This window comes from Lissotriton vulgaris, chromosome 1_2 (genome assembly GCF_964263255.1).
Source record: "Lissotriton vulgaris chromosome 1_2, aLisVul1.2, whole genome shotgun sequence".
NCBI classification, from domain to species: Eukaryota; Metazoa; Chordata; class Amphibia; order Caudata; family Salamandridae; genus Lissotriton; species Lissotriton vulgaris.
Genome location: NC_141686.1, coordinates 315,131,816 through 315,152,514, shown reverse-complemented (window position 1 = coordinate 315,152,514; position 20,699 = coordinate 315,131,816). Strand labels below are relative to the sequence as shown.

Below are 20,699 nucleotides of genomic sequence, written 5' to 3'. Positions count from 1 at the left end.
AAAGATACCCCTGCAAGCACTACTACGATGCCCAGCATACAGGGTCGCAAATTGGGGAAACTGTGGCCTAGTGGCCACAGGGGACCTATACAACTGTGAACACATAATGTCCTATGAGGAAATAATGAACACTTATGGACCCAGAACCCTAGCCTCTTTTTAGTTATTGGCACGTTCATGGGAACCATTCATGATCTATGGAGTCCGAAGGCACTCGCCGATTCCCCCCAACTGTGCACCATTCATTATGGTATTTACATTGGGATCTTGGCAGAAAGCTGTACCCTCCTGTGTCGAGCACTGCATGATGACCTCCAGTGAGGGTTACATAGACAGGATGTAGGTCAGTATATCACTGACAAGGAATGGGTCTGCATTAGAATACTCCGCTCAATTCTCCAGGAACCCAAGACTCCACCTGCATCAATTTAACTTCTTGAACAAAGCCTATCTCTCCCCACAGATATTAGGACTAATTAACCACCAGTCTATTCCAGCATTGCCAATGATTATCAAAATACGTTAAGTAGAACCGAAGATAATGGATCGTAAATTTTAAAGACAAAAAGTGACTATAAAACGTCAAGCACTATGGAAAAACAGTTTGCTGTGGACAGAGGTCAGATATACCAAATTGGCTGTGCTGGACAAAATATTTACCTACAGATTTCGCCTCTAAAGCTGCTTCTGGTTAGTCTTGCAGCCTTTAGCTCCTCATAGCAGGCTTCTGGAGAAAAGGTCTCTCTCCAGCCAGGTGCCCTGCAGGGGCTAGTTCTCTTTAGTTAGCTGGGCCCTCATGGATCAGCAGTCCTAATTTTGGTGTCCCTGAAGCAGATAAACAGAAGGCCAACCACCTGATCCTTGGAGCGCAATTCCAGTCCCTGGGTCTCAATGATCAACTCACTTTGCATTCCCAGGTGAGCTCGGTGGTTTCCTCCTCTTTTTTGTCACTCCGTATTATCCGCAGGGTTTCCCGGTTCTTTTCCTTCACGGCCCTAAAATTGATCACTTTGGCTATGGTCGTCTCTCGATTGGATTATGCCAATGCCCTCTACCATGGCATGCCTGCTTACAACGTACGACGACTGCAGCTTTTTCAGAACCAAGCTGCCCGCTTGGTTTACAACCTTTCTAAATTCCATCATGTTACCCCCTTTTGAAATCCCTACACTGGCTCCCCATCCATGAACGCTCCCAATTTAAGGTAGGCTGCCTCGTCTTTCAGGCCCAGCTAGGCTTAGCTCCTGCGTTTATCTCGTCTGAGATTAAACCTTACGCCCCTACCAGGGATCTCCGTTCCTCTTCCCAACATCTGCTGACCATCCCCCAATTTCGCCGTAAAAAATGGGGAGGTTCCAAATTTTCCACCCTTGCCCCCACTTTCTGGAACTCCCTTCCAGCCCACCTCAGATGTACTACCCAATATTCACAGTTTAGAAAGGCTTTAAAAACGTTCTTATTTTCCCAAGCCTTCCCCCAATAAATTACCAACAGCCCCCCTCCGTCATTCTTGTCTCTGAGGACTCGAGCCAGCATAGCGCCAAGGAACCGTTCCGGTGAACGCGCGCTTTATAAATATTTTAAAACTCAAACTCAAACACCAGGGCATCCTGAGTCGCTGTGTGAGGCTTCTTCCTGCAGGAGTCAGAATTCTTCTTCTATCAGGGATGCCTTCTTCAGATGGAGTCTCAGGTTTGTTCTGAGGTGGTGGTGTGCCAGTTTTATCCTGTTTCTAACAATGTTTGGCATATCCAAACCAAAAGGTGGTAGTACTAGAGGTGCCCTTTCTTTTGCCAACTGTTCATGTCCACTCCCAGATGGCTAATCACTGCTACTTGGGCAATAGATAACACCCATTGGCCTTTCCTGGGCACAGAGGCAAGCCTCTGAGCCAGTCATCAACTCTCCTATCCAAGGATATTCACGTCACACTTACCACACACTTCACTTGCCATGACTTGATCACATATACATACCTATGACCCCACCTACAGGAGTATATAATGCCACAAGATCATAAATCATATCTAAAAAATATATTTAATAAAAACAGACTTATTATTAAAATCCAGTCCCAATATCACTATCAAAAATACATGAAAACAATTAATGACTAATATAAAAGTTCATACAGCACAATCCAAATATGGTTTCCGCCTTAAAGAAAGGGGAGGGAGAGAGAGAAAACACACAAAACAAAACACTTCATTCACAAAAATAAGCTAATGAATTGATAACTGTTAGTACAGCCACATGATTCATATCTTTCGTCTATTGTGTAGTAGTTCTTCGCCGTTCACCATCTCCGTCCCAAACATGACGGCACAAACCCTGCAAAATTAATAACATGTAAATTAAAATGTGGTCTGGAACATTTAACCTTCCCGGCCCGGCACTTGCTGGCCTCGGCGCACAACCGTGTTGTTAGGGCGAGTATATAGCTGGGTCTGTGCAGCGAGGCCAGCAAGTGCCAAAGCCAGGAAAGTCAAGTGCTGCAGCCAGCATTTACTTTACATGTTATTGAGGAAGCGGGGTAGTGATTAGGGCCAGCTACTCCGTTCTGACAAGTGACAGCTCTAAGAGGAGGGTTAGGGGCCTGCCCTACAACTACATAATCTGCTAAAAAGAGAGTCCGCATTACCATGATGTTAGCAACACGTTAGGTTCCCAGCAAGCATGCTCATTCCCAGCCAGGCCCAGGAGAGCGCACAGCAGCAGCAGCCTTTACACACGGGCACTTCTGGGAGCTTCTATCTGCAATTTATGATAATGTCATTTTATCCCTTCGGCTGCCATGTCATTGTCTTTTATGTGAGTTTAACCACGTTAAATGTTTGGTTAGCTGCGCATGTGCAAGTGGTTACACATGGGTCATGATTATTAATGGTAGTGATCTGTAAAACACGAGGGCTTCAATTGTTTCATGTGTTCTGCGAATGGCTCTCCTAGTCTTACTTTTACGTTTACATTCTGGTATTTGTAAATCTGGTTTTGTTTTTCTGTGCTAGCCCTGTGTATGTAATGTAAAGCCATTTTTATCCATAACAAAGCATAGTATCTGGTGGCAGATTCTGGCACCAGAATGCAAGTCAAACGTTTGTCTCTATGGCCTGCTCACTCACTCTAAGGTTGGATAGCTTGGGGTTGGGCCCTCTTCTCCTGAGTGCAAGGCACACTCAAATGTTTCAGTGCAACACAAAATCTGCGGGCATATATACGGCTGTCTGCAACCACAATCCCTATATAATGCATAGACACACAGTCCACGTGCAAATGGCAGGTTAGCTGGTTTTTAAGAGTGGACTTTTACTACATCATGATGGGGTGCTATTGAAAAAAACATGTCTCTTCAGCTTGTTCCTAAATTACTGGAGCAGGGTAGGGGAAGTCGTAATGGATATGGAAATATCACTCCTGATCCTGGATGCAGAAGGCCTGAATTCCATCAAGGCATGGCAACCTAAAGTTTTTATGAAAAAAAAGTATATTTTTATTTTGTTACAAATATGGTTATAATACCTTCATCGCATCCCAATTAATTTCAGGGAGACAACTGGAAGTGCTCCCGAGGTCGGGCTTGCATCCCTCACCGGTAAAAAACTGGTGGGGAGCCATGGCCAACTGCCAATTAGGTCAAGGGAGCCACAGGTCAAAAAAGTTTGGGAACCACTGTACTAAGGCAATAGTGGACTGCCTTCTCAGAGCAGGCAGCCTTATGCGGAAAGGGGACAGTTTGTGAGCTGGACGGCAGGGAGCAGAGATGGCAGTGTTAAGAGGATGCAGGCAGTCGAGGTGTTAGTGTGGGGGCACAAGGAGAATAGAATATGTGCAAAGGGGGCGGTTTGTGAGCTGGAGGGGCAGGTAAAATGGTGCATTAATCGTTCAAAAGTTGTAGGCAGTGGAGGGGCTTGGTGTGAGAGCACAGGGAGGAAAGTGGATGAGCAGAGGCGATTGAGTGTACATGTAGGTGTATAGGGGGGTAGACGCAGAGATTTTGAAGTACAATTAAAGGGAAGTTCAATCTTAATAAATAGATCAAATTTCACAGATCACAATCCATAAGCCTGACACACATGCAGGGTTTCCCAATGTATACTCCATATTGGATAATGTGAACTGAGTTCCACCAATAAATGTGTGTACTTGGCTCCCAAGTCCACTTGTAACTCAGGTTGCCTACCAGAACATCATTGGTTCAATGCTCATTTCATTTCAGAGCTTTGTGCTCAATATTGTTATTAGGGATTAATCTAGAAAATATGGTTCAAATTAATTGACTACTTCTAAAATGAGAGATATAGTGTTTGCCTATTGTTCTAAGGTGTGATTAGATGATGGGTAATTAAATTATGGGCTATGTTCCGTATATTAACATCATGAATTCGGTCTGAGAAACCTACTGGAACGATATGGCATGGGAATGTCTGCAATGACTTTGTTCGCTCTTAAGGTAGCCTAGTCATTTGAATATTTCTTTATGTGCCACAATGTACCTCTTTAGGTGCTGACATGTGAGACACAGATACGCTTAAAAAAGAGGCTAAACATGTGGCCTCCCCCGCCCCATTGGAGGCTCAAGAGAAGCTAGTGAGGAGGGGGAGAGGAAGAGGAAGGCAGAGGTTTTGGGCAAAACATCCCATGAATAACTAGAGACACTACAGTAGTAGATCTGTGGGGCAATTCAGGAGCTGTAATGGTACAACCCAGGGCACATTGGAGATACCGCAGAAGAGGGACTGTAGGTCCACCCAGAGGTCGCAGAGGCTGATTCCAAATGAGTGCCACATGCACCACAGTACTGGAACATGAAGTGTGTGGAAGTAGTTCTGGGAAGGAAATGGTGCTTGGATTTAAGGTGGTGAAGGTGAGGCATGGTGGCAATATGGAGTAAGGCGGGGGTTTGGACAAAGGTCCTTCCCATCCTATGCCCCTACAGCCGCAAACAGGAATGATGCTACAGGAAGACATCGATAACCTCTCCACCTGTTACCTGGATGGCCTGAAAGGAGAGATTAAGTGGAGTTGTTTTCCTTAATGAAGTCAGTCAGTTTGACAGAGACCCCTCTCACATTCAGCTCATCCAGGAATAAGCCATTTAAAATTGCTCTCTAGTCTGTAAAATGTTTGTAATCTGAGGGACAGCTCTGCAGCCTGTACTTAGACTCTGCATAAACAGAATAGTAGTGGAATCTGAAGAATAGTCCGGCAGAGCTAGCCTATGTTTGTGGTCCCAGTAGTGAAATAGCAGCAGGCGGCAGCGCAGAAGGTTAATGTGCCTGCTGCAAAAAACATGTACCTGAAGCAGATCACAAAATGCATATGATGTAAATAGGTCAGTGAGTCACTGCTTTTGTCACAGAGATCCCAACTGCTGTGCAACTTCTTCCACTCTTAGAGCTGAGATTTTCATGAATGTCTTATAGTCTGAATTCAGCACCTGAGCGTAATAGGACGGAATGTATGAAGCTCTGTGGTTATACTGAATAAGCAGCTACCTATGTTATGCCATCTATTAATGTAATAACTGCACTTTCACAATTGCTTTATTAACCTTCCTGCTTTCTCAAATTTGCTTGAAAATGCACGATTTTTCTTCGTTTTTTTTCAAAATTTTCGTGGGGGGGGTAATCCCCCCAAACCCCCCTTTTGGGGTTCGGGCTCGCTCGCTTCGCTCGCTCGCTGGGGTGCTGTATGCAAATAACTTTGCGCCCCACCACTTTCAAATGTCACCCACCGCCCCTGGTGAAGGGGCATCCCTAATAGCTGATAACAGTTTCTCTTTAGGTTTTATGCCAATACCATCAATTTCGTGACCTAAATAAGTGACTTTATTAGCTGCAAATTTGCACTTACGCAAATCAGCTGTAAGTCCATGATGCTCAAGTATTCCTAGAACTCTGTTAAGTTTCGCATCATGTTCACCTCTGGTGGCGCCTGTCACCATGATGTCATCCTGAAAAATTAGGAGATTCTTTTCCCCCTTAAATAACTCGCTCATCAACCTCTGAAACATAGCCGCAGCCGAAGCCAAACCAAACGGTACCCTCTTAAATCTAAAACATCCCAGGGGCGTAACAAATGTGGTGAGGCTTCTCGGATGTAAAGCCACTTGGTGATAGGCTGAGCTTAGATCAATTGTAGAGAACCACTTAGCCCGGTTGGTATATGACAACATTTCACTGATCTTTGGCAATGGAAATTGATCAACTAGAATGTTCTTATTGAGGTTGCGTAGATCAAAACATAGACGGAGCTTGCCATTGGGTTTCTTTGCGATAACCAAAGGCGAAACACACTCTGCTGATTCTACCGGCTCAATAATGCCCTCTTTTTGTAATCTTTTCAATTCTTTTTCCACTTCACCTATGATGGAAAACGGTAAGTTCCTAGATTTGTGTACACATGGAACAGCATCCTGTTTCAGCGTTATTTCATAAACAAAACCTTTAAGTTTCCCTATGTCTTCAGAAAACACTTTAGGATATCTTTTCTTAAAGAAATTATTGCACTCATCTTCGGTTTGTAGGATCAGAACCGGATCCGGGCTGTTTGGATCCAGAATTATTCCCAATTCTCCTTGGTCAATCCACCCTAAAAAAGGATGGACCCACCTTAGAGACATACAGTTTGCCTACAGTTTGGCGAGACTTAAATTCAAAATGTAATTCTCTGAAACCCAACATTTCGATAGGATCATAATTAAATGATTTAGGAAAAATGTCAGGGTTCTGTAACTTCTTGCCAATGACGGGAACACATTTTTCCGACCATACTACTTCCTTAACAATGGTATAGGGTGAGCCGGAATCAGCGACTATTGAAATATCTACCCCACCAATGTTCATGTCACATATTGGTTTCTTCTTTTTGCTACCTCCTTCTTCAACATTCAACACAAATAAATTCAAATCCTCTTCGTCTGAAGATATAAAACCTTCTTGTTCATCTAGAACCACTGCTTTCACATTTCTCCCCCTTTCTGTTTCTTAGGACACATGGCACTAAAATGTCCAACCATACCACAATTAGAACACTTTTGTCTCAAAGCTGGACACGATTTGTCATTTGCCAAATGGTATCTACTACCACATCTAAAACATTTTCTGTCATCTGAAAGTTTCACTTTATAAGTGGAATCTCTTCTCTGTACGTAACTAATACTGGGTTTGCTATTTGTTTTCTTTGAACTTATTATTTTTGCCACCATGGATTTTTCCTCTGTTGAGGTTTTCTCTTCCTGCAACACAGCTTTGCACATCTACCAGTTAATTCTGTACACTTAACTATTTCCACCACTTCTTCTAACGGCAATTCACCCTTTGCACATAATTTCTCCTGAACATGCTTATTGGAGGACCTCATGACAACTTGGTCACGAATTAACTCATCATGTAATGCCCCAAACCTGCAAGTAAGCGCCAAATTTTTCAACGCAGCAACATAATCTTCCACAGATTCCTCCGGGGCTTGTCTGCGTTGAAAAAACTTAAACCTGTTTACTGAAATAGAAGGTTTGAAATACATTGTCAAATCTTCTAATGCAACCGTGTACACATCACCTGTCCTAGGTTTCTTGTTAATTTGGTTGTAAATTTTCATGGCTTTAGCACCTAAAAAATGAAGAAGAATTTTCTTTTTCTTCTCAGGGGTCAATTCTTCTTCGCCTTCAAAAGTGGACATATAATTCTCAAAATATTCCCGCCACTCTTCCCATTTGAGTGCATCATCTCCTGTTGAGGGTATGAAAGGTAATGGGGGCGATAAATTCAATACATTTCCTGAAGCCATGGCTGACTAGTTAGTACTATTCCCACTTATATAACTAATCTATGTAAAGCTTGAATTTATGTTTCTTTTAAACTTCCTATACAGACCATTGTTTTAAAATTTTACATAAATATGAATAAATTGTATTTTTTTCTTAAGGATGTAGTCACAAAAATTCTTTCTTTTGATTCTTGTTTCCGTTTCCAAAATATCAGAAACAATATACCATCCAAAATAAATGCACAACCAGTTCTTTATTTCACAATCTTTTAGAATGGTGTGCGTGCCACCGCTGTGTATGGCACGCTTAATTCTTTTAAAGTTTAAATGTGCGTGTCATTGTAGTAATTAGCTCCAGAATACGAACCAAACCTTTTATTTTCGAAGAATGGTGTGCGTGTCACCGTGACAGGATACACGCTAAATTCAGAGAATTTCCTTCTTTCAAAATGGCCGCCCGACGTCGGAACACGTATGCGTTCCACTGACGTCATATACGATCCTCACAGGAAAACTTCTCGTCAGATGCGCACTGTGGAATCCTGACAGGAATGCATCGATGACAGGAACGAAGCCAAAAGGTGAACCGGTCACTTCCTCAAACAACCACAACTGCCGCTCAGAAAGGGAAACCTCTGCAATGTTGAATGTAACCCTATTTCACCAAGACTTCACCGCTTCGTCGGTGGAAAAATCAACCAATTGCCTTTCCTTCACACACCAAGTATCGCACGGTGCCTTCCCCAAGTTTAAAACAATGCCGTTTTTCTTTTCCTTTCCTAGTTTCCACCCTGGAAACTCTGTTCATTAGCACAAGGGGGGCATAAAACACTGGACCCTGGCAGCACGCAGGATATCAACAGTCAGCCGGGCAACATTAAGGACTCACCCGATGCATTCGTTGGACAGGACGTTGTCCAAATTACGCTGCCTTCAGGAATGTACAAACTCTATTGAAGGTACCTGATCTTTAGTCTTGTAGATCCAGACCACAAGGAAAGATCACTTCACTTTTTTTTCCGTAATCACCTTCAAAATAAATTCCTGAAGACTCCGCGAAGGGCAAACGCTGGTGAATAACTTCAGGCTCCAATGCTGGCTTGCGGAAAGGGAGATGAGAGGATGACCTCAGCAGGTCGAAGACGTTCCTTGAACTCGTGACCGATGGCTCCTGGTGGGTTCAAAACAATGTCAGCAGTCCCGTATCGTCGCCACTTGTAAAGATGACAAGTAGATCATGTAGGTAAATACTGCTTTATTAAGATTACACCAATACTGACACCGAGGCACGTCTCCTTAGAGCCTCTCGCAGCAACTGTCAACCAACTGTTCTCCTGCCAGTGACCCGGTGGAACACACTGACGTCACAATAGTCATTGGCAGGACGTGCGTGCAGGAGGGAGTGTGCGTGTGTTATACATTGCTAGGAAACCTAATTAAGTAAACATAACACCTATAATTCAAATGTAAAGTGTTATAAATGAAGAAAGGCGGCACACCAGCGTTGTGTAGGTTAGGGTCTTTAATTGAGCAGAGACGTAGAAAACCCAACCATCAAGATCGGGACCAAACGGGCAACAAACCGCAGTTGGACCCAACACTGGACATGTCACAGAATAAGGAAGCACGAGCTCAGCGCGTGACATAAGCTGAGGTACAGAGTGAGCAGGGTGAATATAACATAAAGATTACCTCAAAACAGGGTAAAGCAGAGCAATCCACCAAAAGCAATCGCGGTTGAACTGTAATTGCAAAACGCTACCTGAGAGGAGTAAAAATGATAGCATGGCTCACCTCCCAAGTTCAAAATAAGCATGTGGGCATTTACTCTGGTATCCAGCAGCACAGCACGTAGCATCTAGAAGTACAGTGTCTCACCATACATTCAAGCAGACGTGCGCAACAGGTGCACAGTTGAAAGGTCCCACCATCACTGGTCATGAAATGCAGACCAAAGAAAACCTCACGCTCCAAGTACATAAATGTAAAATTAGCACAGCACAAACACCAGATGTGTAAATGTATTTGGTAGTGGAATTCAACAGGGTCTGTTTAGTATTTCATAGAAGTAAATATATCTCCAGGCACATTACCTCTACTGCGTTTAAAGACAATGCTTGTATTTTCTATGTGCCAACAAAACACCAATCTTTGCAGAACCACACCGCTCCTGTGTGGCACCAGTGAATAACGTAACCTTCACTGAGTTAGTCCATAACTCACATCAGAGCAGCCACAATTCCTTTACTCTGTAGATACATCCGTACTGCAGATACAAAAGTAAGTGTTGGGGTGAAACTTAGACCAGACATACCCTAATATACAGACCATACCTGTGGTCAAATCCATGGAGCAAGTTCAGGCTGGACAAACACGGTGGTAGGAGCCGTCCGATGACATGGACGCTGGTGGGGCTGGCTTGCCTGTTGCTCCAAACAAGACGCTTTTTCTTTTTTTACGCTTAATTTCGTCTGTCAGATCCTACTTCAAACTTCAAACTAGCCTGCTTGGCCTTTCGCGCGCACGCTCGTTCTGCCCCTCTCTTCATCAATTCTCTCATCACCTCTCACGCCCCCAGCCGCACTCTCCGCTCCTCATCACTTTCCCTTCTCCACGTCCCCCGTTTCCGTAAATCACGCACAGGGGGCACCCGATTCTCGGTTCTGGCCCCAAGGTTCTGGAACAGTCTCCCTTTTTCCATACTCTCCATCCCTATCTACACCCACTTTCGCAAGGCCCTTAAAACTTTTCTGTTCTCTCAGGCATTCCCCAGCTAGTCCCCTTGGGTCCCCTCTGTGAGCCTGGATGAGTCTCCAGCGCCAGGAAGCCGCTTGGCCGCAGTGCGCTTAATCAAGTTTCTTTTTCATTTCATTTTTCATTTCATTCAAGTTCCCCAACAGATATCAACCTCAATGATCATAACTCTAACTTTTATTAGAGTTAGACAAATGTTCATGAACTGCTTTAACAGACCACCCCTCATTGTCCTTCGTACTGCATGATCCCATGGTTTGTTCGCTTCATACTACCCTTTTTATGGGGTCTTCTTGTATTCTTCTTGTATGTTTTTCTCGCTTGATGAACTTCTTTGTCGAAAAACTCCAAATGCTGAAAACTCTGATTGGCTGCCATTTTAGCCAATTTTCATCAAAGTCAAGTAGTCTCTTAAGTCCCTCCACAGTGTACATTGCAGCACTCCAGAAAATGGCAAGTTTCAGTTCCTTCCCACAACATGCACCCTCTTCATTCAGAGCAAAACCAAAGGGGATGATGTACGGAGTGTTGAACAATGCAAGCACTCACCCCAAGTCAACTGATCTGGGTTTAATCCATCATCATTCTGTAGCTCACTCTGCCACCCCAGTTCAGACATGGCCAGATGCAAATCAGTCTGACCCTGTGCCTCATGGGAACAGACCAGCCCGAACTGACAATCCATGTCTTCCCGGGCCGGAAACAGGCATCCTGGGACTGGTTTCTGGCTAATAAGCCGTCATCAGCCAGGCTAGCTTGAATCCAGTGGCAAAGTGAGCAAGAGGCCCACATCTGGGCATACCCTGCCAACTTAGAACGAACAAAGCAAAACCAAAGGGGAAGGTAAAGGGTATTTTATTTTTTGGGGCGGAGTGTTGAACAATGCAAGCACTCACCCCCAGTCAACTGATCTGTGTTTAATCCATCATCATTCTTTGGCTCACTCCGCCACCCCGGTTTAGATATGGCCATATGCAAATCAGTCTGACCTTGTGCCTCATGGGAACAGTCCAGCCCGAACTGCCAAGCCATGCCTTCCCTGGACCGGAAACAAGCATCCTGGGACTGGTTTCTGGCTAATCAGCCGTCATCAGCCAGGCTAGCTTGAATCCAGTGGCAAAGTGAGCAAGGGACCCACGTCTGGGCATACCCTGCCAACTTAGGGCAAACAAAGCAAAACCAAAGGGGAATGATGATGGATTAAACCCAGATCAGTTGACTGGGGGTTAGTATTTGATTTGCTCCAACGCTCCGTCCATCATCCCCTTTGGTATCCCTCTTCATTTAGAGCTGGGCAATAAAAAAAAGTTTTACCCTCCTCTAAGCAAGTACAGCACCACTGGAATAAGGAACTTGGGGCAGCGGTGTGTCCACATGGCAACTCCAAACGAAGAGCAATTTCATCATCACCACTTGAGATCTCAAAACTCGACATCATATCCTGCCGCATTGCATGTAGAAAAAGCACCTCCGTTCTTAAACACTTCCAAGCATCATGGAAGTTGATAGTTTGAATTCCAGATGGACTGTTAAGAGCGTACCAATTTTAAACCAAAGTCTGTACCAAAACAGTTTCCACACGCAGCATTTTTTAATTCTATACGGCGGTTGGGGTCTGCAAAAATGAGGTCTCAACCCAACCCATCAATGTGGGACTCACAGAAAACAACATGACTTAATGGGCAAGGTTCACTTTCGGACTTGTCCTCAGTCTGGACCGTTATGCTGTGCGGACAGAAATCGCAGTGCCCCAAACTTCTTGGTCCACGTGCCAAACAACCAAATGCACACCTCTGTCGAAAGCATGAAGACTGTTTAACGTGCTGTAGTTACTAGTAATCCATTCCTAGTTAATCTCATTGCACGATGTGGCAGGAAAACACACACATAGCATTATGAAGACATAGTGGTCTTGGAGGCACTATAGATCGCTGCGAATGCCAATTAAACACCAAACATTCTCCATCTGTGCAGCCACGGCGCGCTGTTTGTTCAAACATCTTAATTACAAAGAATCCCAAATTGTGCCATTTTCTTAAAAACACCGTACACTCTGTAGAGTGATGTGGCGGGAACACGAACACCTGGTTGTAGAGAAGCTACCCATCCAACTCACCAAACGCTTTTGTAGGTAACAAAGTGGCTGAAACACCAGATGTGGCTGTAGTTTAACTACTCATCCAACTCACTGTAATCCTTTAAGTGGCTGTAGTATTCCCAGGCTGTAGTGTCAGTTGGTGATGACACTGGTCCGTCAGGCTGTCCGTCGGTGAGGACACTGGTGGGGCTGGCGTTGGCTTGGTTTCTCTTGAAGTTTCTTTGTAGTCCCTTTGTTTCTGTGCTGTACCAAGAGTCTCTAGGGTCCAAGTCCGCAACTAACTTAAGACAAAATCCTAAACTCACTACTTTTGGTATTCACAGAAGTTAGGATTTTGTCTTAAGTCTGTCTTAAGACAGACTTAAGACAGACTTCAGACAAAATCCTAACTTAAGTCTGTCTTAAGTCTGTCTTAAGTCTGTCTTAAGACAAAACCTAACTTCTGTGAATAGCAAAAGTAGTAAGTTTAGGATTTTGTCTTAAGTTAGTTCTGTGAATCGGGCCCTAGGAGCGAGGATGTATTGTTAAGTCTTCTTTATTAAGTCTTCAGTCCAAGTTACATCAGTCTTAGTCCAGCCAGCACTGGTGTGGTACCAGCCCCACCAGGAGCAGCCTGCCTAGCTGCTCAGCCCATCTCTAACTGCCAACACTCATCCACTCAGGCACCCAGGCATTCCAGGCATCACTGGCATACCAACATTCCATAACCAACTCTCACTCTGGCTGAGCAGCTAGGAAGACCTAGGCTGATTACATATACATGTGATACTTAGGATATAACACAGACCTCCATCCCTCTACGCAGACTACTGACCTCCATCCCTCTACGAACACTACAGACCTCCATCCCTCTACGAACACTACAGACCTCCATCCCTCTATGGACACTATAGACCTTCATCCTTCTACGGACGCTACAGACTTCCATCCCTCTATGGATACTAGAGACCTCCATCACTCTAAAGAGACTACAGACCTCCATCCCTCTACAGATACTACAGACCTCCATCCCGCTACAGACACTGAAGACCTCCATCCCTCTAAAGATAATACAGACCTCCGTCCCGCTACAGAAACTACAGGACTTCATCCCTCTATATATACTAGAGACCTCCATTCCACTACAGACACTACAGACCTCTACAATTACCACAGACCTTCATCCCTCTATGGATACTACAAACCTCCATCCCTCTACAGATACTACAGACTTCCACTCCTCTACAGGCACTACAGACCTCCATCCCTCTACAGATACCACAGACCTTCATCCCTCTATGGATACTACAAACCTCCATCCCTCTACAGGCCCTACAGACCTCCACCCCTCTACAGATACTACAGCCCTCCATCCCTCTATGAATACCACAGACCTTCATCCCTCTACGGATACTGCAGACCTTCATTCCTCTACAGATATGACAGACCTCCATCGCTCTACAGATACTACAAAAGAATGCCGAGACAAGAACAAGTCCCAGACCCGAAATGTACTGAACAATGCCCAGGCTAGAGGTCTATTGAACAATGTGCAGAAAGAGACCTATCAAACAATGTTCGGACTGAACATCTAGTGAACAATGTTCAGACTAGAGATCTATTGAACTATACCCAGACTAGAGCTCTATCAACAATGCCCAGACCATAGCTCTATCGAACAATGCCCAGACCAGAGCTCTATCGAACAATGCCCAGACCAGAGCTCTATCGAAAAATGCCCAGACTAGAGATCTATCGAACCATGCCCAGACCAGAGCTCTATCGAACAATGCCAAGACCAGAGCTCTGTCGAACAATGTCCAGACCAGAGCTCTATCGAAAAATGCCCAGACTAGAGATCTATCGAACCATGCCCAGACCAGAGCTCTATCGAACAATGCCCAGACCAGAGCTCTATTGAACAATGCCCAGACCAGAGCTCTATTTAACAATGTCCAAACCAGAGCTCTATTTAGCAATGCCCAGACCAGAGCTCTATCGAACAATGCCCAGACCAGAGCTCTATTTAACAATGTCCAAACCAGAGCTCTATTTAACAATGCCCAGACCAGAGCTCTATCGAACAATGCCCAGACCAAAGCTCTATCGAACAATGCCCAGACCAGAGCTCTATCGATCAATGCCCAGACCAGCGCTCTATTGAACAATGCCCAGACCAGAGCTCTATCGAACAATGGCCAGACTAGAGATCTATCGAACCATGCCCAGACCAGAGGTCTGTCGAACAATGCCCAGACCAGAGCTCTATCGAACAATGGCCAGACTAGAGATCTATCGAACAGTGCCAAGACCAGAGCTCTATCGAACAATGCCCAGACTAGAGATCTATCAAACAATGCAAAGACTAGAGATCTATCGAACAATGCCCAGACCAGAGCGCTATCGAACAATGTCCAGACCAGAGCTCTATCAAACAATGCCCAGACCAGAGCTCTATCGAACAATGCCCAGACCAGAGCTCTATCGAACAATGCCCAGACCAGAGCTCTATCGAACAATGCCCAAACCAGAACTCTATCGAACAATGCCCAGACCAGAGCTCTATCGAACAATGCCCAAACCAGAGATCTATCGAACAATGCCTAGACCAGAGCTCTACCGAACAATGCCCAGACCAGAGCTCTACGGAACAATGCCCAAACCAGAGCTCTATTGAACAATGCCTAGACCAGAGCTCTAACGAACAATGCCCAGACCAGAGCTCTATTGAACAATGCCCAGACTAGAGATCTATCATACAATGCCCAGAATAGAGATCTATTGAACAATGCCCAGACCAGAGATCTATCAAATAATGCCCAGACCAGAGATCTCTTGAACAATGTTCAGACTACACATCTATTGAATAATGTTCAGACTAGACATATACAGAACAATGCCTGGACTAGACATCTATCAAACAATACCCAGACCAGAGATGTATTGAACAATTCCCAGAATAGAGATCTATCGAACAATTCCCAGACCAGAGCGCTATCGAACAATGTCCAGACCAGAGCTCTATCAAACAATGCCCAGACCAGAGCTCTATCGAACAATGCCCCGACCAGAGCTCTATTGAACAATGCCCAGACCAGAGCTCTATCAAACAATGCCCAGACCAGAGCTCTATCGAACAATGCCCAGACCAGAGCCCTATCGAACAATGCCCAGACCAGAGCTCTATCGAACAATGCCCAGACCAGAGCTCTATCCAAAAATATACCCAGTCCTGAGCTCTATCGAACAATGGCCAGATTAGAGATCTATCGAACAATGCCTGGACCAGAGCTCTATCGAACAATGTCCAGACCAAAGCTCTAGCGAACAATGCACAGACTAGAGATCTATCGAACAATGTCCAGACAAGAGCTCTAGCGAACAATGCACAGACTAGAGATCTATCAAACAATGCCCAGACCAGAGCTCTATCGAACAATGCCTAGATCAGAGCTCTAGCGAACAATGTGCAGACTTGTGATCTATCAAACAATGCCCAGACCAGAGCTCTAGCGAACAATGCGCAGACTAGAGATCTATCGAACAATACCCGAACCAGAGCTCTGTCCAACAATTTCCAGACCAGAGCTCTATTGAACAATGCCTGTACTAGAGATCTATCGAACAATGCCCAGACTAGAGATCTATCAAACAATGCCCAGACCAGAGCTCTATTGAACAATCCAAACACTAGAGATCTATCGAACAATGCCTGAACTACAGATCCATCGAGCAATGGCCGGACCAGAGCTCTAGCGAACAATACGCAGACTGGAGATCTATCAAACAATGCACAGAGTAGAGATTAAGCATGGGCGGAAAATCCGTTTCGCTCGCGGATTTTGCGGATTTTCGGTAAATTCGCAATCCGCGAGATTCGCGAATCTCCTGCAAAATCCGCAAATCCGCGAGCAGCGGATTTTGCTCGCACTGTTCACGTGAGTTCGCGGCTTCCCAGTACAACTTCGCGCCCCGCGAATAAGTGCAAAATTGCAGAAATACGATCTTAGCAAAACTGAAACTACTTACCAGGTTCAAAAGTTCAGGCTCATCATTAGTAGCCATTTCCAGTAGTGCTTCCTGAGGGGCCCTCCAGAGTTCAGTTGCCAGTTGCAACTATTATGTGACCCTTCTCTGAACCTCAGAATAGTTACACATATGCCACAAAGGTCCTGAATTACAGCTAAGGGAGACAAGCAGGAGCCAGGCTGGAAGTTCAAATCCATTAATCAGCCCCTAATTCATTATTGTCAGTTGGGGCGGGGCAGGGCAGGTGTTGTAACTAATTTTGCAACAATGAAAGCACTTAGCAAGTGCAAAAGATCACTAATCAGGAAGCACTAAGGAAGCAGGTGTCAGCTAAAAAAATATTCTGTGACACATTAATCAGCCCCAAATTAATTCAGGTCACTTGAGGCAGGGAAGGTGTGCTTGCGTTGCCACAATAATGTACACTGACTGGACAACCAGAGGGTGCTGTGATGAAACAGAGGGTGGCATGGGTGGGCCAGAGGGTGGCATGAGTAGTCAGAGAGTGGCAGTGGTGACAGAGAGTGGCAGTGATGAAGAAGAGTGTCCCAAACAGGCTGGACACGTAGAAACAACAAGTTCGCGAAACTTGCGACCCGACAGGTAAGTTCGCAATTTGCGACATTGTACAAAACCCTCGCGAACTGGCAGAAACCCGCGCAAACACACAAAAAAAAATCCGCAAATTCGCGAGAATTCGCGGATTTTGCGGATTGCGAGTTCGCAAATCCGCAAAATTCGCGAACGCGAGATTCGCAAAATTCGCCCATGCTTAGTAGAGATCTATCGAACAATGTCCAGACCAGAGGTCTATCGAACAATGCCCCGGCCAGAGCTCTAGTGAACAATGTTCAGACCAGAAATCTATTGAACAATGCGCAGACTAGAGATCTATCGCACAATATCCAGACCAAAGCTCTAAGCGAACAATGCGCAGATTGGAGCTCTATCAAACAATGCCCAGACCAGAGCTCTGTCGAACAATGCCCAAACCAGAGCTCTGTCGAACAATGCCCAGACCAGAGCTCTGTTGAACAATGTCCAGACTACAGCTCTATCAAACCATGTCCAGACCAGAGCTCTATCGATATGAAGACTAGAGATCTATGGAACAATGCCTGAACTAGAGATCAATCGAGCAATGGCCAGACCAGAGCTCCAGCAACAATGCGCAGACTGGAGATCTATCAAACAATGCGCAGACCAGAGCTGTATCGAACAATGCCCAGACTAGAGATCTATCGAACAATGCCCAGACCAGAGCTCTATCGAACAATGCGCAGACCAGAGCTGTATCGAACAATGCCCAGACTAGAGATCTATCGAACAAAGCCCAGACCAGAGCTCTATCGAACAATGCCCAGACCAGAGCTCTATTGAACAATGCCCAGGCTAGAGATCTATCGAACAATGTCCCGACTAGAGATATATCGAACAATGCCCACATCAGAGATCTATCGAACAATGTGCATTCTAGAGATCTATTGAACAATGCCCGTACCAGAGATCTATTGAACAATGCCCACATCAGAGATCTATCGAACAATGCCCGTACCAGAGATCTATTGAACAAAGCCCACATCAGAAATCTATCGAACAATGCCCGTACCAGAGATCTATCGAACAATGCCCAGACTGGAGATCTTTCAAACAATGCCCAAATTTGAGATGTATTGACTAATGGCCATGGATGATTCTTAAAATATTAAACATGCCTTTGGTGGTGCAGACCAGTGAATTCTGAAACACTGCCCAGAGAGTCTACTACCAGCCACGCCGGGCCAGCGGGATGCCCTCCCAAAGTTCAACTCCTCCATTTTAGGATGCCAGCTGTGTTAGGCGAATAAATGTATTAACAATAACATCTGTAATCTTCAGTTTATGAATGGCCCAAATCTAGCGCTAGCTTCTTACCCAGCGCTATATCCGTCTGCGTGACACACCGCCCCCTCCTTACCAGAAGATGTGTGAGCAGCTATTTCCCGAGCACCCTTAGGCGTGGGATCGAATTACAGTGATGCACTTATCTTCATCTGCTAACAAAACTACTCCTCCCCTTTGGTTTTGCTTTGTTCACCCTAAGTTGGCAGGGTATGCCCAGAGTGGGTCCCGTGCTCACTTTACCACTGGATTCAAGCTAGCCTGGCTGAGGACGGCTGATAGCCAGAAACCGGTCCCAGGATGCTTGTTTCCGGTCCAGGGAAGACATGGCTTGGCAGTTCGGGCTGGACTGTTCCCATGAGGCACAGGGTCGAGGCTGATTTGCATATGGCCATGTCTGAACTGAGGTGGCGTGGTGAGCAAAATAACAATGGATTAAACCCAGGTGTGTGACTGGGGGTGAGTGCTTGCAATGTTTAACACTCCCTCCATCATCCCCTTAGGTTTCCCCTGGTGTGTGAGGCACACTCCTCACTGCCCCCGCACACTGCCCTGTGCGCACCCACTCACGCGCGTGGGACCCTCACACTGTTGTTTCCCTCCCACCTGCTGCTCCTGGAGCTGCTCTGCGACGGACCCAATATTGCTAATTATCACACCTGTGACGGCAATGGCACACGCACACATCAATCTCTGCACACACAAGGACAGAAGCACGCTGCAATAACGGACAGATAGCGCCTACCCGACGAAGTAGGCGATGATGAGGAGCTGCACGGCCCTGTTGATGACGCCGATGGTCCAGCTCTTCACCACCACGGACTTGGTGGTCTCGTAGGTGAAGAAATCCGCGATGCAGGTCATGGTGAGGGGTGTCGGGGGGCGCAGGCACGCGGGGGTCTCTGTACCTCTCCGATGGGGTGTCCGGGGGGAGGAGGCACGCGGGGGTCTCTGTACCTCTCCGATGGGGTGTCCGGGATGAGAACAGAAACACGGGGGTCGTTGTACCTCACTGAGATGTGTCGGGAGATAAGTGGCAGCCTGGGGCCCCTTACCTCACGGAGGTCCACCCGTGGTGAGGAGGCAGCCTGGGGTCCTTACCCCTCACCGGGGGGCGCAGGCAGCCTGGGGTCCTTACACCTCACCGGGGGGCGCAGGCAGCCCGGGGTCTTTCTGCCTCTCTCAGAGCGTCCGGGTTGAAAGTGCAGCCTGAGTTTTCTACCTCAAGGAGGTGCTGTCAGGGCCGAGCGGTGAAGTGCTTCTGTGGGACAGCGAGGAGCTATCCGCGGCGAGGCAGGAGGTGTCCGAAGAGAGAGGCAGGAGGGGTCCGAAGAGAGAGGCAGATGGGGCTCTCAGTCTCTACCTCACCGAAGATGCCCCCGGTGCGGAGGCAGGAGCTATCACGGGAGAGGAGGCAGGTGGAGCTCTCTACCTCACCGCAGATGTGTCGGGGTGCGGAGGCAGGAGGTGTCCCAGAGAGGAGGCAGGCAGTGGATTGGAATCAGTGCCTCAGGGGGTGTCCGGGTGAGAGCGCTGCTCTCTCACTCACTGTCTTTATTCTGCCCGAGCACTCTGTCTGCCCCTGCGCTCTCGGTACCTCACCCCGGTCTCTTCTTCTGCCCCGTCTCTGTCACTCTCCCCTTCTTGGTCTTTGCCTTGTTATGTCCTCCGCGCTCTCTCCATCTATATTGAAGGATGTCTCTGTGCACGTGTCCCCTGCTCCTCCTTGTGCCCGTGCCTCGTGCTCCCCGTCTCTCCTCGGTGCCAGCTGCCCTCTCTCTGTCTCTGACTCTCCTCTGCCCCTCGTCCTCTGCTTCTGGCTGAGTCCGCTCTCAGCCCCCGCTCCTCTTTACCCCCTCTCTGCGGGATGCGCTCACTCAGCTCTCCACCCCTCTCCTCACACTCACCAGGGATCCCCTGAGTTCTCTGCCCCCTCCCTTTATCTCTGCCTCTAGGCGCTTTCTCTCTGCTCTTTCTCCCTCTCTCTCTCTCTCTCTCTGTCTCTCGCTCTCTCTTTCTCTCTCTGTCTCTCTCTCTCTCTGTCTCTCCCTCTCTATCTCTCTCTGTCTCTCTCTCTCTCCCTCTCTGTCTCTCTCTCTCTCCCTCTCTGTCTCTTTCTCTCTGTCTCTCTCTCTCTTTCTCTCTCTGTCTCTCTCTCTCTGTCTGTCGCTCTCTCTATCTCCCTCTCTCT

At 46.4% G+C, this 20,699-nt stretch overlaps 1 protein-coding gene across 2 annotated transcripts in view; it reads right to left on the bottom strand.

The window, feature by feature from the left end:
* The window catches only part of P2RX3 (purinergic receptor P2X 3), a 307,490-nt gene extending 287,201 nt beyond the window's left edge, over positions 1-20,289 (bottom strand). For both annotated transcript variants that reach the window (XM_086953350.1, XM_086953351.1), the window contains exon 1: positions 19,254-20,289. In XM_086953350.1, the coding sequence (XP_086809476.1) occupies positions 19,254-19,372 (119 nt within the window). In that variant the 5' untranslated portion in view covers positions 19,373-20,289. The remainder of the gene's footprint in view (positions 1-19,253) is intronic.
* Positions 20,290-20,699: the final 410 nt, after the last annotated feature.